The 16,605-nt window shown below is 39.1% G+C and overlaps 1 protein-coding gene across 5 annotated transcripts in view; it reads left to right on the top strand.

Annotated features, from left to right (window-relative positions):
* Positions 1 to 16,605, top strand: part of Cdkal1 (CDK5 regulatory subunit associated protein 1 like 1) — a 523,909-nt gene that overhangs the window by 294,316 nt on the left and 212,988 nt on the right. For all 5 annotated transcript variants that reach the window (XM_021225040.2, XM_021225041.2, XM_040755764.1 and 2 more), the window contains one exon: positions 2,230 to 2,396. In XM_021225040.2, coding sequence (XP_021080699.1) covers positions 2,230 to 2,396 — 167 coding nt within the window. The remainder of the gene's footprint in view (positions 1 to 2,229; positions 2,397 to 16,605) is intronic.

Genomic DNA, 16,605 nt, shown 5'->3' with positions numbered 1-16,605 from the left:
GGAAAAAAAAAAACCTGCTTCCTTTCCTCTAACTTCTTGAATTTATTATCATAGCTCCCACCACAATATCCATCTGACACTCCCTGTGATCTCCCCTGGATAAGCTACAACTCATCTTCCTGCCACCGTCTTGTCCCCATGTCCTCTCCTCTATTAAGTGTGTAACCTACTGAGTCCAGTTGGGTTGAACTGAAATGCTGGCTACTTGTGGCTTGCCTTAGGCAGGGCTTGTGCAGATAATCATAGTGAGGGTGAGTTCTTGAGCACAAAAGCTAGGTCATGTCCAGACAGAAGCATCTCATCATACTCCCTGAGCCTTGTGGGTAGGGGTATTGATGTTGTACATTTTAAATAGAAAAAAACTTAATAATTAATAATTATCTTTCAATTAGAAAGATAATGTTCATAAAATTTTAAAGCATGCCAGGTTGATTTCTTTGGAGGATGAAGTCTTATTCTTTCTGGAACCTATATATTCAAACTGAGGAAGCATGTAAAATGTTCCTAGCATTACTGATTTTGTTGTTGTTGTTGAAGATTTTGGTTTTTGAGTCTAGGTCTCACTATGTAGCCTTATCTGGCCTGAAAATCACCATCTAAATCAGCTTGGCTTCCAACTCAGAGACCTGCCTGCCTCTGCCTTCTGATTAACAGTATGCACCACCTCACCCAACTACATTACTGGTTTTAATACTAAAACATCCCCAGTTTTTGTTTTTAACTGCACTTTTCAATAGCTTTTATTCTTCTGGCTGATCCATGATGCTCTAGTTGAAAAGTGGGCAGTTCATATCTACTCTGTATATTCCAAGTCCTGTGCATATCTCAGAAAGACAATCTATTTTTGCAGGTTTGATAATAATAAAGAACTTAGCTTTTATCTATAAAAAGAATAGTGTCCAGAGATCTTAGGTCCAAGCTGTGAACTGTGTTACAGATAATTAAGAATTCTGTTGTGAGCTTTCTGTACAGTTTGAGTTCAACTATGTTCACTTACAAGTCAAATTTATTGCCTCTCTTGGCATTAAAATTTAAATTGTGCTTTGGAAGCCTTCTGCCATGAAATGACAAGTTTAGGAAACTTCCATCATGTTTTCCTTTGGATAATATGTTCGTGCCTCTGTATGTGGAGGTCATCATAAGCAGGGAATCAACTGAGCCCGAAGTGCCATCATACTTATTTTGCTTGTTTTAGTCTTCTGAATAATTTGGCCTTTTAATATCAGCTTATCCTCACTGAATGTGTTTTCAGGAAGAGTCTGTCTATCAGGAAAATCTGGGTGACTCTTGTTCACTCTATTCCATTTATTTTTAATAGCAACTTGGTGATCCAAAAATATTTTCTCTTAGTTTTTGAAAGGCTGTTATTTCAATCTGCAACTTTTTGTTTCTTTGGTGTTACTTTCTGAGACAAGGACTTAGTTTGTAATCCAGACTAACCTGGAACTTTGAAGCCTAGGTTTGTCTTGTACTCAGAGCATTCCTCCTATCTCAGCTTCCTGAGAGCTAAGATCACAGGCACGTGCTGCCTATTGCAACTCAAGCCATAGCACTTGAAGACAGGATTCCTTATAGCACACACACACACACACACACACACACACACACACACACACACACACAAATCTTTCCTAAGGTATAATACTTAAGAGAATGTAGAAGGGTTTACAAGGCAGCCACCTAGTTTATGCACCAGCCAACTTTTTTAATTGAATAAAGGAGACAGATTAAATTAACTACTACAGGCAAAATGGGTTCATTATAATTAATTAATAATTTGTGAGTAATCCTTAACTACACTTGACATTTTTCCTAGGGTTGGTGACAGATTGAGTAATGAGTTAACTGTTGCCAGTTCCTATTCTGTGGGGGGACTGTCTCCATTCCAGGGCTCATGGTGTTTAGTGGGCATTCTATGAGGTAGAACTGATGCTCTAGGGTGGGTCAAAGTGCTTTGGAGAAGTGTGCTTGAGCTGATTGGCTGTGAAAGTTAGTGACTTCATAAGACAGACTTTTAATGTGTGACATTGTGGCAACTCCCAAATATTCATAAAATGAGCTTAATATAACCCACTGCCAAGGAAGGGATAAACTGCTATCTCTCTGCAATTGAACGTACAGAATGCCTGTGTTATGGTATTGAAAATATGGCATTAAAAGGATGAACAGCTGTATGGTGAAGGAAATGGCTGGACCATAGATTTGATAATTATCCTCTTTAATTCACAGAGGGTGTCTGTGAGATATGGCTGACCAGCGAAGACACTGGAGCCTATGGCAGAGACATTGGCACAGATCTCCCTACCCTCCTATGGAAGTTGGTGGAAGTGATTCCTGACGGAGCCATGCTGAGGCTGGGCATGACAAATCCACCATATATTTTAGAGCATCTGGAGGTAAGGAAAGACCACATTGACAAACTGACACAAATGTCGCTAGCACAGACCCTGTAGCATCCTCAGGATCATCATTCAAACTTCATTTAGAACCATTATTCCATGTGTCTATAGGCACGTATTCTCAAGAGAGAATGAGGCTTTCAGAGTTCTTCTTTCATTCTATCGCATTTATTCTTACTTCCTTAAACATTTGATTAATTAATTCATTTCACTATATATAAACTCTCTGTGTAGACCAGTTTGGTTTCTAACTAAGAGATCTGTCTACCCTCTGCCTTAGTTCTGGCCTTAAATGTTTGGGCCACCATACTTGACAATTTATTTTCACTTCGTGCCTTTGTGTATACCTGCATATGTGTATGCCACTACTGTGAGGAGGGTACCTGAGGAGAGCAGAATCGGAAGCTGCCCTCCTGGAGCTAGAGTTACATGTGGTTATGAGCCACTGTCTGTGGTTATTTACATCCACATGCATCCTCTGCAATCGCATCCCATGCTTTAGCTGCTGTGCCACCTCTGCAGTCCTCCCTATCCCCATCAATATTTCATATTGCTTAAGTTATTTAATCCCTGGTGCCTTGTCATGATTCTTTTTTGCCTTTGTGCGTGTGTGTGTTTGTGTGTGTGTGTGTGCACACGCGCGTGTGCCACAGTAAGATGGATTGCTTTAACTGTCTGAAAAGATGTGTCTTAAATTTGGTGGTGACTTTTCAATTTTGCCTTTTTTTCTAGAGATAGATAGGGACCAAGTAGAATCAAAGGAATGTTGGACTTGAAACTCTTCGGAGTTCGTCTGTGAGCAAAAGAGAAGTGATCTAGAGACTTCTATACCACAGTTTGACCTTTAATTTAGGTAGCCAAATGTTAAACTAGAAAAAAAATGGGCATGTTTCCAAGGAACTGTGGTATCTGATGGCAAATACCACATTAATCCTAGCAAAAAACTTGGACAAAGGAGCAATTGTTCCAACATAAAAGAACATCCTAGGATCCATGATTATTACTAGGGAACTATTACTCTAAACCTAGAGCCTGAGACCCAAGCCGAAGCACTGCTAATCATATGGACAGTAAGGAAATAAAGCTTGTTTTTATTAAAAGGTGTTCTTTGTACCATTTTTATGCAGGAAATTATATTTCAAAAGACTAAAATTAAGTATAGTTGCTAAATTTACTGTCCAAATGCAATAGTTATTTAAACATTAAAAACATTACTGGTGGTGGAGAGGCTGGAGAAATGGCTCACAGACTAAGAGAACTTGCTGCTCTTCCAGAGTTGGATCACACCACGCATGTTGTGTGGCTCCTAGCCTTCCATAACTCCAGTCCAGTGCATCCCAAGATGCCCTCTTTTATCACTGTGCTCTCCACCACACACAGCAGACACTCACTCAATAAATCTCCTAAAATTTATTCTGGTGATTTGATTTTAGGACTAGTTGAGTATTGTTGATTAGAAACTTTAATATCAGGAGCATAGTTTAGAAATATTTCAAACAACTATTGACAAACTGGTAATTATAATTTATGATGGAGACATGTTTCAGTTTTGTTTTTCACATTTTCCCATCTTAGTCTGTCTATAGACATGTGATTTATAGATTGAGTTTCATGCTTCATACAGTGTCAACTGATTATAATTTGCTATTTTAAAATGAGTCACACGCATGTCAACTTCAACTTAACACTTTGACTTAACACTTGAGAAAGCAAGTGCTTTTAGTTAAAAGGGAACTATGGCAGTCTCGCTGTGTTTGCAATAAGTGTGAGGCACGCATGGCAGAGACCCGACAGCATACTAGATGTGTCTTTGGTAGGAAGGGGATTGGGCTTTCCTGATATACAGTTGATGGTAATATGCCAATTTCTTTAGATTAGAACAGTTAATCTAGACTCTAAAGTAGTTTGGACAGAGTTCAGATAGGGAATAAACACAAGGAAAAAAAAAACACAATTGCTCAAAGGTGTCAAACAAGTTCTTCTTGGACTGAATCCAGCATTTTAATTGGTGGCAGGATTGTAGCCGCAGATGCTGCCTTCACAGCACATCCCAATGCAGTCCATATAAAGCAGTGATTGACTCATTGGCCTCCAAAAAAGGTGATCTAGAAGACCTAATAGGAATCACAGATGTTGTTCAGTGTAACTTTATTCTGTATCTGGGAAACACCGGATGGCTAGTTTATGAATTCTAGAAATGATTAAAAAGTCCTGGTTCATTTTTTTGTTTTTAATTTTTGTGGTACTGGCAGGGGCATACACCCCAAGAATGCTGCTGGATATGTGCCCTCAACTCAGCCCCATCCCCAGTTCAACATGATAGCAAGTTTTACATGTCATGACATTATACTGTATTATTCTTTTCTTGAAAACTTCTGTAATTGGCCTTTCCCTGTCACTGTTAATTGTCTGAAAAGTGCTCAGTAAATGAGTATAAAAGATTGAAAAAAAGAAGATACTTCTCCATAAAAGAAACTGTAGAACTCGCAGTATTGTCATAAACTTTGAAGTCATGACACTGTGATCAATAGAGACAACAAAGGATGATGATATAAATGAGTTTCTAGGAAAAGAGCATGCCACAAGGAAAGTCATGGTTTCATGTCTGCTAAAAGTAGTAATTCATGGAAGTGTACCTCCCTGGGAATAGGTCATCCAAAACAACAAAATGAACAAAGGCAGGCAAAAAATGGAAAATTTAGGCCCTTTGGAAGTAAGAATTATTAAACTCTTTGCACTTGGACAAAACCAATGGTACTTGTTTCTTCCTGTGGTGCAGATCCAGGTTGTGAGTGACAGATATACATTGTGTGACACAAAAGGTGCCCTAGGTTCCACAGTTCTAAGAACTTTCGGAGAAATCAAGATATCTAGCCCCTTGCCCAACAGTGTATCTCTCTTCCTCATTGTCCACTCAGTGGGTGTATGTTACTCGACAGATATTGACTCACTTAAGATGGTCTCCAAGATGAAAGATAAAAGGAACAAGGTGCTGAGGAAAGCAACAGGGAAACATGATTAAAAAAGAAGAAGAAGCAAAACGAATGGGGTGAGAGGTTGGAACTTTCTGGATAAAAGAAGCCTACTCTTGAAATAACAGGTCTGAGCCTTAGTGCCCTAAAAGGGAAGATACCCTGACTATATTATTAGTACAATATGGTCTTCTTGTAACCCTGGAAGATGCTTCACACTACACACTTTAATTCTGGAGTCCCACACAAGAGAATTCTCTTTCACATTCATATGAGGTGCTTGGTTTTAAAATAAAAATACTTCTTATGAGAAAGTCTGCTCACGTGCATTCACAATGGTTTAAAGGGAAAATTGCTTAAGGGGAAGCTCCAGAATTGTACTGCTTGCAAATATGGTGTGGAAAACAGTCCGGTTGAGGCCGCAGTGTCATTAGCTCTCCATAGAAATAGAGGGCGCTGTCAAGAGTCTGGCATTCTGTTTGCACTGTACATACAAGATTCTAAATGAATACAGAATGATGGGAACAGTACTTCACCATTAACAGGCAGTCAGGGAGTGAAGTGTCTCCTTGGAACATCTACAGTACTGTTTTTAATATATTGTCTTTAAAAATTTTCAGAAACTTTTGACAGAACTGAAAACATGTGAACTGTGAATGCATGTGATGCCATTGTATTTACATATGATAATATAAACCGCAGTTACAAGAGTGAGCTAAGGAAAACTTGCCTCCTCTAGCATTTGCTGGTGTTTCTCCATCACCACAGATTAGCAGCAAGCTCTTTGTTGTGTCATTTGGGATCCTTAGCACACTTTTTATGCTATCCCCATTCTCTTGTTGCTCTAGTACCCTTCTAATACCAACTATGTATCCTGTGTGTATATTTAAAATAAAAATTCAGAATCCTGAGATTTCTTTCCCCAATCTTAAGACCATGGTTGGTAATGTTTCCTGAACACATATTTGTTGCTAGGCATGCTGAGGAAAGATACCCTCACCGCACCCTGCAGGAGCAGTAAATGGAAATGTCTCCTGTTGATGCTGCTCATGAAATAACAAGACATCTTGTTCTTATGAGAACTTTGAATAACTAGTAAAGAAGCTTCCTATTTAGTCACTTATGTAAATGACATTGTTTAGTTCAATCTTTCTCCTAATAGGTAGCTCACACGCCAGGTATTAAACACATGAGCTCAGCAAGATGCCGTGCAATTAGTGACAGTGAACTGCCAAGATGACACCAGAAATTGTGGGTAACTTTGTGTAAAGCTGAATAACAATAATAAATCAATACAGTTTATCAAGCACATGTTTTTACACATAAAGAGTTCTTTCCCCGTAACATCTCTTATTGTTCTTAGAGTACCTGGTTGTACTGAAGCTGCTGCCTGCATGCTATTAGCCAAGCATCCCAAAATGAAGAAGGTCACATCACTGACTAAAACATAGGGCTAGATTACTACTGAGCTGTTTTTAAACTTGTCTCACTCTGAAATGCTCTCTGCTGCTACACCGCTTCTTAGGAAATGTTCTCAGGCTCTCACAGCAGACCTGGGCCCCTCTCCTCTTAGTTAAACTTCAGTGACTTACTTCCATCCCAGTACAGCATTGTCACCTGGTGGAGATGCTTTCTCATTTGTCTCTGCATTCCAGTACCTGTGTCACATTTAATGCACACCGAACGCTGTTGCAGTAGTAAGCTTAGCTTATTAGCTGGTCCTCAGCTACCTGCCTTAGATATGAATCTCCTAACTGTCCTGAGTATCTGCCTATGGTAGATATTGGGATTGGTTGACAAGCTTGCTTCTCTTGTAAGTTATTTTCTGCAATGATACTCTAAAATGTTCTTGGGGAAACTTAAGAGATGTCTTCTTTTTTGTTTTTTGGGTTTTTTTTGTTTATGAAAATATCCACAGTGATAGTATCTTATGATACCTTTCTAGAGACAGCATTTTGCTTTGTAGTTTAGTCTGTCTTGGAGCTCAGTATATAACCTAAGGTAGCCTGGAACTTGCCATAGAGATAGTATCTTCAGTTGTGTATTAGAGAAAAGGAGCTCCTTGCCTGATTCATGGAGGTATAGATCACTGAGACCCTTAATATCTTTCTTCTCGTTAACTTTGTTGTTACATGTATTGTTCACTAGAGAACTGGTTAGTATATATTTAAGAACTTAAAGGTAGATAATTTGTCTTGGCTTTAATTTTGTAGATTGGCTAGTAAGAAAATTGTAAAGAAAATGACAAGTTTCAATGAACTTATTTAAATTACACCGTATCCAGTGTGACTTGGTCCTGGGAACCTGACCAGGGATTGGGAGGATGACAAGGGAGAGAGGAAAGGACAGACACACAGATACAAGTAAAGAAAAGCTGTTGTCAGATGGATTGTGCTGATTCTGATGGAGCCATACCAACTGTATCCAACCCAGAACCTCAATAGACTGATTATACGCAACACAGAGCGGGGAGTTAGCTAGTCTCTGAAGGGGGTCTGTGTAGGCCAGGAGCCTCAGATTGTCAACGTTTAGGAGGCAGAAGTTTTTCTAGCTTTTGTGCATACTGGTCAACTGTCAGTAGGCACTCCAACTCACATATACGTTCAGTATTTGCTCTCAAACCAGAGAAAGGATATGGCATCCCCCTGAGCCTTACCCTGGTGGTAGGGGGTAGAGATAAGGCCTTGCCATTCCCATGGGTATGGGGCATTGTTCTTGACATGGTCATACCCATATTGACAGTACACATTTTCTCTGATGTTCAGTACCTCTTTGCTTGTTCACTCAGGTCTTCTTCAGCTCCCCCAAGAAGCTAGTTGGTATTCCTGTACTATTATTAATTTAAAGTAACAGTTGCCTTTTCAATAGTTACCCTTCATTCCTTTCTCGTTCCCTCCCTCCCTTCTTCCCTCACTCCCTTCCCCCCTCCCTCCCTTCCTTCCTTCCATCCATCATTTTCGAGATAGGGTTTCTTTGTGTACCCTTGACTGTTCTGGACCTAGCTATGTAGACCAGGTTGGCTTCAAACTCACAGAGCTCCCATGCCTGAGTGCTTGGGACTAAAGGTGTGTGCCACCACCACCTACATTTACTTAAAAGACCTGTTTGTCTCAAAATCAGTTTAATGATCTCTTTCAGCTTCTTTAGGGCAGGAGTACTCAGTTATATTGGGATTCTTATTAAGAACTTTGGGGTGTAAAATGAAATAAAAATGGAAAAAAAGAACTATTCTTACATTCAAGTTATGAATGAAGTAAGCTGTGCATTTAAAAATTTTATAATGTTTTGAAATTTTGTAGGAAACTATAACTAACATTGTTCATATTGATAGTAAACTACATTTTATTTCTAGATTTGCAGTAGGTGGCATTGTAAACCATTTACACGCAGTAAGACACATGGCACCACAAGGCTAATGTACAAGAGATGCTTTGAATGCTTCTGTGCTTTTGTTTGGGAATATTTGAATTACTACAACAGTCAGCCTCCTGTGACTCCTGCTATTAGTATGCTTATTTCTAGCTAAGCGATTTATCCTTTAACCCACTTGTGTACTTACCAGAACATGTGTGCCTGAGGAAAGTCAATGGATATCTGTCCAGTACTTTGGGCTCATGGTAACATGTTTGGCTTGGTGGATTGTTTAAAATGCCTCATAATGTCAATATAATGGCCAACTCAGTACCTGTTGTTCTCACGTTTTACCAGAGAAGTTCAGAATCTCCAGACTGAACAGTTAAAATGGGATTTGTACAAAATCTTCTTTCCCTAAGACCGATAATTTTCAGAACAACACGAAGACATGTACATATATTCTGTACTGCTATATGCTAAATATTTTTTGTGTTTTGACAAATAAAAGTGTGTGCTGGATAATTTTGAGTAAAAAGTAAAGAAAAATTCTTTATTTCTGCCATGGGCATGTGTGTGGTTCCACCTGACTGCTGGAGCAGTCGCTTGCTGTTGTACTCTCCAGTCACTTTCATCTGGGCCTCCAGCATCTGCAAATCAGCATCGGGGGATTACTGCAGTGTCTGAAGATGGGGGAGGGAACAGCTGTGCCATCTGAAAATTGTGAGGGAGAAAAAACCTAATCAGGAAAGTTCATATCCATATATCCATATACATGTTCATATATCCATATATACACATAAACATGTGTGTGCGTGCGTGTGTGTCTGTGTGTGTCCTGGTTAGTGGTTTGTCAACTTGATAAAAGCCAGAGTTAATTTAGAAAAGGTAATTTTAATTGAGGAAATGGCTCCACCATTGACCTTTAGGCCGATCTTTTGGAAGCTTTTTTTTTTTTATATTAATGATTGACACTGTAGACTGTGTCACCCTTTGGTCAGTGGCCCTAGAATATATAAGAAAGAAGGCTGAGCAAGCCACAGGGAACAGCAAGTTAGTAAGCAGTATTCCTCTGTGGTCTCTGCTTTAGTCCTACAATCAGTTTCCTGTCCTAAGTTCATGCCCTCAGTGACAGGCTGTAGGTTGTAAGACGAAATAGACCATTTCCTCTCCAAGATGCTTTTAATCATGATGTTTATCACAGCAATAGAAAGCAAATTAATATTGTGTGTGTGTGTGTGTGTGTGTGTGTACCTGAAGGAACTATAAAGTAGAATAATGGGAGTCAGAAGTATGACAACCTATAATATGAAATACATGTATGGAAACATCATAATGCAGTTCATGTCCAGCATCCATTTAGTCGCTTATAGCTATCTATAACTCCAGTTCCAAAGGATCCCAGGCCCTCCTCTGTCTTTTGGGCACCAGGCATGAGTATACATATATACAGGCAAAAGTTCTCACAAAATGACAATAAATAAATCTTCAAAAATAAAATGCCGTAATGAAACCTAGAACTTTTATAAACTAGCTAAAATAATAAGGCAATTTTACTGGCTTTTATTAGAAACCTGATTCTCAGTGCTTCCAGGAAGGGAAGATATGGGTTGGAGATAGGACCAGCCTGACTGGCTGATAGTTTGTTTATGTCTGGTAAAAGATGAGATTAAAATTCTGTTCTTGTCAGCAAGAGAGTAGGTTCCATCCAGCCTTCTGCCCTTTACATTCCTACTAGGATCTGGATTGTATGATTCAGCAGCCTCAGTAAGGCCTTCCACTGAAGCACCTGGCATCTTCTCTGTACTTATATCTCAGCCTCATTGTTTGCACGATGCCTACCTGTACCTTGGTTCAGCCTCTAATGCCAAGCCAACTCAGGATACCCAAGCACGTTTCAGCAAGGACCTTTACGTCAACGATTGCTTACTTAGCCTAGTTTCTAGAATCAAATCTAAATGGTGTATCTTCAAAATAACTTGAGACTGAAGGATGCTTACATGAGCATACTGACTTTACTTCAGTATAGATCACTCTGTTGTCTAGCTTTTTTTATTCTTCATTCCTCTATGAAAACCCTTTTGTTTTATAAATATTATTTTATACTTATCTTCTGGATATATTTTAAGGGAAAAGTGAACTTTTGTGGATAAAACCCTTAAGTGTGGAAACAATTTTGGATATCTCTGTCTTCCTGAGGAACACAATGGAAAACCATCTTGCTTAGCAATTGTTTTTATGCCCTTTCTCCTTTATAGAGAAATCCCTGCCCTGCAAGTCTCAGCTCAAATTCCTAAATTAAGAAAATATTCCTAGGAGTCCAGATCCAGTGTGGGCAAATTATTTTTGGTGATCCTAAGGTGCCTTCACCCATGTCATGGTGTAAACTTCTGGGCCTCTCTTCCCAATGGCATAGCTCTTTGTCTCTTGCCTGTAGCTTGACTGACTGAGTATGGCTCATGAAATACCATGGTGTGTGAATGTTCATCCCAGAAGAGATGGTTGTTCTTCTGAGAGGACATAGAAGTAAAAGTGGAAAGCTATAGGCCCTTTGTGATGTTTACATGAAGAACTGAGACCATAGTCCAGTACCTTGAGCCCATCCCTGTGTATATATCTTTTTTAAAACCATAAAACAGCACTTTTAGATACAAACAGGCATGTCAGTAGTTTTCTTTTAATCTAGGATATTTGAGAAACCTTGGAATTGTTACATGGTTCTTTCTACAGCATAAAAATAGTCCCATTTCATCTTTAGTGTTTGGTTTACATTTTTATAACTGGGCCTAAGATACATATATGATTTAATTTTTATTTTCATTGTTAAGAGCTTTGACAGGTTGCCAAATACATTATTGCTCCAGAGTAGCTAAAAAGGCCTTCAAATAGGTTGCACTGTGTGTGAGTTCAATCTTCTTCATTCATTAAAGTTACTAGTTGTGCTCAGACCACTGATGAAGTGGTCATTGACTTCTAAGTTTACAAGTTTAGAGAATTGCTTAACAGTCAATCAACGTTCTTCAATAACACTTTCCTGGATTCCATGTTCCCTTCTCTATTGATGATGTCTTTGCTCTGATAGCCTCCTAAAGACCACCTTAGGCGCTAGCTAATTCACCACTTAATAAAATGAGATTCTTGTATTTTGTATCAGTTAGGTAATAAAATTCACAGGTGATTCATGGTGTAGAAAGGCTAGTAATGAACTTAATGGTTCATAGAATTGTTGAGGGACAATTTGCCTATCTGTTGGAATGTGAGCTTCATTTCCATAGTCTGCTGTGCCTATATGTCATATAGGAAATTACTTGTTCATATTTCATATTTGGTATATGTGTATATGGGCCACTGCCTCCCTCTCCACTATCTTGCTTTTCCTGCTACAAAAATAATACATGTGAAATGTTAAGTTTTGCAATTCTAGTCCAAAATTTTAAAAGCCACTTAACAATAAATAACAAATGTCTCCTAAATTGGAAACATTGTAGTTATTTTTATTGCTGAGAACACCTTTATTTGCATTGCCATAGCAGAAGCAGAATTAAACAGATGATAATAGGCACAAAAGGTCTACATAGAATAAATAGTGATTTTTAACACTGGGGGATGTAGAGTATGGGCCCAATAGAAATCAGTCTGTTTATAAGTTGTTGTTTAATTAGATAGGTGTTTTTGTTAGGTTTCTGTTGCTATGATTCAATACCTTGTTGAGGAAAGGGTTTATTTCAGTTGTACCCCTCCCTCCCTCCCCCCTCCCCCTCCCTCCCTCCCTCCCTCCCTCCCTCCCTCCCTCCCTCCCTGTCTTGAGAAACCATAAAAGAAAAAAATCACAATGGAAAGTTTGCTGCCTCTGAAGGTAAAATGTTTTGATGAATTTCTCTCTAACACTTGGCAACAAAGAAATAATCTTGCTGAATGTGTTAGCACACATGAGAGTTTGAGGCAGAAGTATTGCCACCTGTTTAAGGCCAGTTGGGTCTATATAAAAGTGATTTTTGTCTCTAAGTAAAGAAAAAGGGGTAATCCTCGTATTTTACATGTTAAAATATGTCAGAACAAGCTTTATACCCATGTTGGTCGTATAGTATGTTGAATCTCTATCTGTGTTCTGATCAGTTTAAATGTTCAATATTACAGTTTGAGGTGACTTAGCTACTATATTCCAGCTTTTTGTTTTTTATTTTTTCAACTTCTCCTTAGTGTCTTTACATTTAACTTCTATAGCTAAGTGCCATAAACTAGGTTGCTACTAACAGAAACTAGGTTGGGTTTATCATTCAACTGGTAGAAAAGCCTTGGGTTAAATCCCCATTACTTCATGCCCATAATTCCATCACTTGGGAGATAGAGGTAATAGAATAAGAAGTTCATGATCATCCTCAACTATATAGCAATTTGGATCCCTTGAAACTGGAGTTATAGGGGGTTTGAGCCACCTAATGTGTGCCTTCGAAAATTAGCTTGGGTCCTCTGGAGAACAGCTGTCACCCTTAACCACTGATCTCTCCTGCCCATATTTAGCAATGTGGATTTCCAGGCCAGCCTGGACCACATGAAACATTGTCTCAAAAGCAAAACAAAATAAAACAATCCAGAAATGAATTCTCTCACAATTCTGAAGGCTGAAATTTTAACTGAAGGTGTTAACAGAGTTCGTTCCTGTGAAGACCTGGGGGAGAGTCGGCTCAGTCCTAATTTATGCTTGCTGCTGGAGATCTTGAATGGATCGTGCTAGTCTGGTCTGAAACTGTAGATGATTTCTCTCTGTGCCTCTGTAACACAACACCTTCTTCTTAATTAGCAGGACCATGATCATAAATTCAGTGTGATTTCATTTTCACTTGGTTACATCTACACCACCCTCTTAAAGGTAGCCACATTGACAGACACTAGGACTTAGGACTTCTTTTCCAGGTCCCAGTTCAATGCACAGCATGATCCATTCATATCCCATGTTGCCCAGCGTCCTGTTTTTCCCCCTTTGCTATTTTTGCTGTTTTGCAGAGACTACTTCTCAGGGTATAGAATTTTTGGTTGATGATCTTTTTCTTTCATCCTAATTATTTATGACCTCTACTTTCTTTTGATTAAAAAAAAAAGAACAAAATAGCCATTAATCTTACCTAGAACTCCCTGCACATGCTGAGCTGATTCTGTCCATGCCTTCAGCACATTCTCTGTATTTGACTTTCAGTGCTTTGTGATGTATGGAGGCCCAGATCCTGCCTAGAGGAGCGAGAATCAACTGTTCCTATTCTGATGCTCTTCTTCCAATAAGAAGGTGTTGGCATTACTTGTTCATGTGTTCTTTCTCCTTCCCTTTCCTGTTCTTCCCAAACATTCCTGTTATGTGTACTCCAGTGTGCTTGGTGGCCAGTGACAGGCCTTCATGGAGATCGCACATGTTCATTTTCTTTTAGTTTTCTTTTTTGTGTCCCTCAGACCTCAGGTAACCTATTGTTGTTTATCAACGCTTCTGCCAGTTCATACCTCCTGAGAATTTGAAGTGAACTTTTATTTCAGCTCATCAATTTTTTATACCAGAATTTTAGTGAGTGTGTGTGTGTGTGCCCATGTGTGTGTTTGATTTTTTCTTATTCATAGCACTTTTGATTTAGTGAGACATTATTTTCCTGCTTTCATTTAGTTATCTAGGAATGTTTTCTCTAGTTCTTTAACTGTATTTTAAATGCTGATTGAAAGTCCTTGTGTATCAAGTCTAATTTCTGACCTTTATTACTTTCTTTCTATTGAGTGCTTTTGCCTGTATATAAACCAGATACTTACAGGGAGTGTTTGCTTGCTTATTTTGAGAACTGAACATTAGAGACAGTATGAGGCCTTAGCTCTGGAAAGCTGGTATGTAACTTCTCTTAGCTTCGTATTATTGTTGCTTATTGATGCCTTTACCAGATTACTATCGTAACATCTGTACTATAGATATTGTGTGTTGTCTCCACCTATGTTGATTAGTAGTCAACTAACGTTTAAACTGAAAGTTTTCTTATATGCACGGAGCCTGTAAATTTCTTGGCTTTTGCATCGGGGTCCTATATGAGCTTTACTCCATGCTTCCTTTGCTCATTCAGATAGGCCATTTGTAATTGTAGCTTTGCATTCACTTCCTGCTGTGGAATGTCTCAGATTTAAAGATAGGTGGGAGCTCAGCACCTCTTCAGTCGTTACTGAGTGTGTGTGTGTGCGTGTGTGTGTGTATCTTGAATGAAAACACAGAGGGAGGGACGAAAGAGGGGGGGGGGAGAGAGAGAGAGAGAGAGAGAGAGAGAGAGAGAGAGAGAGAGAGAGAGAGAGAGAGAGAGAGAGAGAGAGACACTGTTAGAGAGAATCATATGCCTGTCTGACCATCTAGAGTCACAGCAGTGTGTCTTTGCTTTCTCAAGCTTCTTTGCTTATTGTTTTTCCCAACTGTTCTTCACAGCCTCGGGCAGCCATGATGCTAAACACTTGGCAACTGATTATTTTTGACAAATGCCCTTGGACAAAAGGCTCTTCTCACTGGGTGAATGCCAGGTCACGTTAAACCAGGCAGCTATTGCAGGCACACTAGCTACGTAATGGCAGTTTTCTGGGAATGAGACTTTGAAGGAACTCCAGTGGTTGACAGGCTGTTGGTGTTTACCCTGATAGAAGGCTGTTGCTTTTCAAGGGTTCATGCAGTCAAGGTGGGGGATGTGTAGAGAGTAGGTTGGAAACATAGCATACTGTTCTTAGCAGTTCATTTAGGACTCTCTAGATTGCTGTAAGCCTCTAGTTAATTTCCTGTATTCTTAAAAATATGCCTAGGAAACATTCACACAGTCTTTATTGTTTGGGTTGGAAGTGGGTACTTTCAGAGATCTGTACGCCACCATTCCTCTGACATCAGGAAGTACTGTTTGTGTCTGGAGATGAGTTGCATGTTTGTCAGGCCATTCAAGTGTGAGGTTAAATAGATATTCTTCCTTAATTTTTGTGTTCCATGTCAAAGGTGCCATCCATCACTTATGATGCCATCTGCCCTAGAAGAGCTTTTGAGAAATTTGTAGCATTAGTCAGTGACAGACAACAAAGATCACATTAATTAAGTCTCCATCATGTAAAGTACATAGATAAACAGATAAAGTAGTGATTTCATTACATACTTGGAGTCCTGGCTACCACACAAAAAATAGCCTACATGCATAAACTGCATATTGCCTATAACAATATGTTTTTCCTTCATTAAACCAATAACTTTTATTTAAAATCCTCTTGCATATTTGTTCCTGTTCTAATATGTGCTCATGTTGTATGATTTCTGCACTTTTGTTGTCAGTGCTGCTGTTGGCCTACATGCATAGTGAGTCTTAGATGGTTGACATGCATCATCTTTGTCTTTGCACATCTATTAATTAGATGATTGATCATCAGAAAGATGCTTTCTATTGACATCTCTACTACATTGAAAAGATACCAAACTAGAAACAAATTTGTATGAACTCCATAATTTGTTGTAAGGTGCGGAAAACACTGATAGTTTGGAAGGAAGCTCTCCACAAATGGAAAGCATCCTTTTAGAATCTGCAGGGCGTTATTTTAGTATCATGGAACAAATGCGGATTTTAGTGTAATTCACTCCTATTCCCAACATGTTGAGTACATCTATATGATGGGTTTATCTTATTGACCCTCCAATTGTTGGCATATTTACAGAAGTAGAAGCTTTGGATCAGAATCAGGCTTGTCAGGCTGTAAGAGCTTTATAGGTGGTGGAGGGAGGCATGGCCCCTGGTGCTGGTGCTTGCTGGCCTCTGTTCCCACTACCACCATCTTGCCTAGTGCAAAGTATTATAGACTAAGGGTTCACAAGCCAAATGGGTCTTCTCTCATATCTAGTGGCAGTG

This window comes from Mesocricetus auratus, unplaced genomic scaffold, assembly GCF_017639785.1.
Source record: "Mesocricetus auratus isolate SY011 unplaced genomic scaffold, BCM_Maur_2.0 Super-Scaffold_100013, whole genome shotgun sequence".
Taxonomy (NCBI): Eukaryota; Metazoa; Chordata; class Mammalia; order Rodentia; family Cricetidae; genus Mesocricetus; species Mesocricetus auratus.
This window is presented reverse-complemented; position numbering and strand designations above follow the sequence as displayed.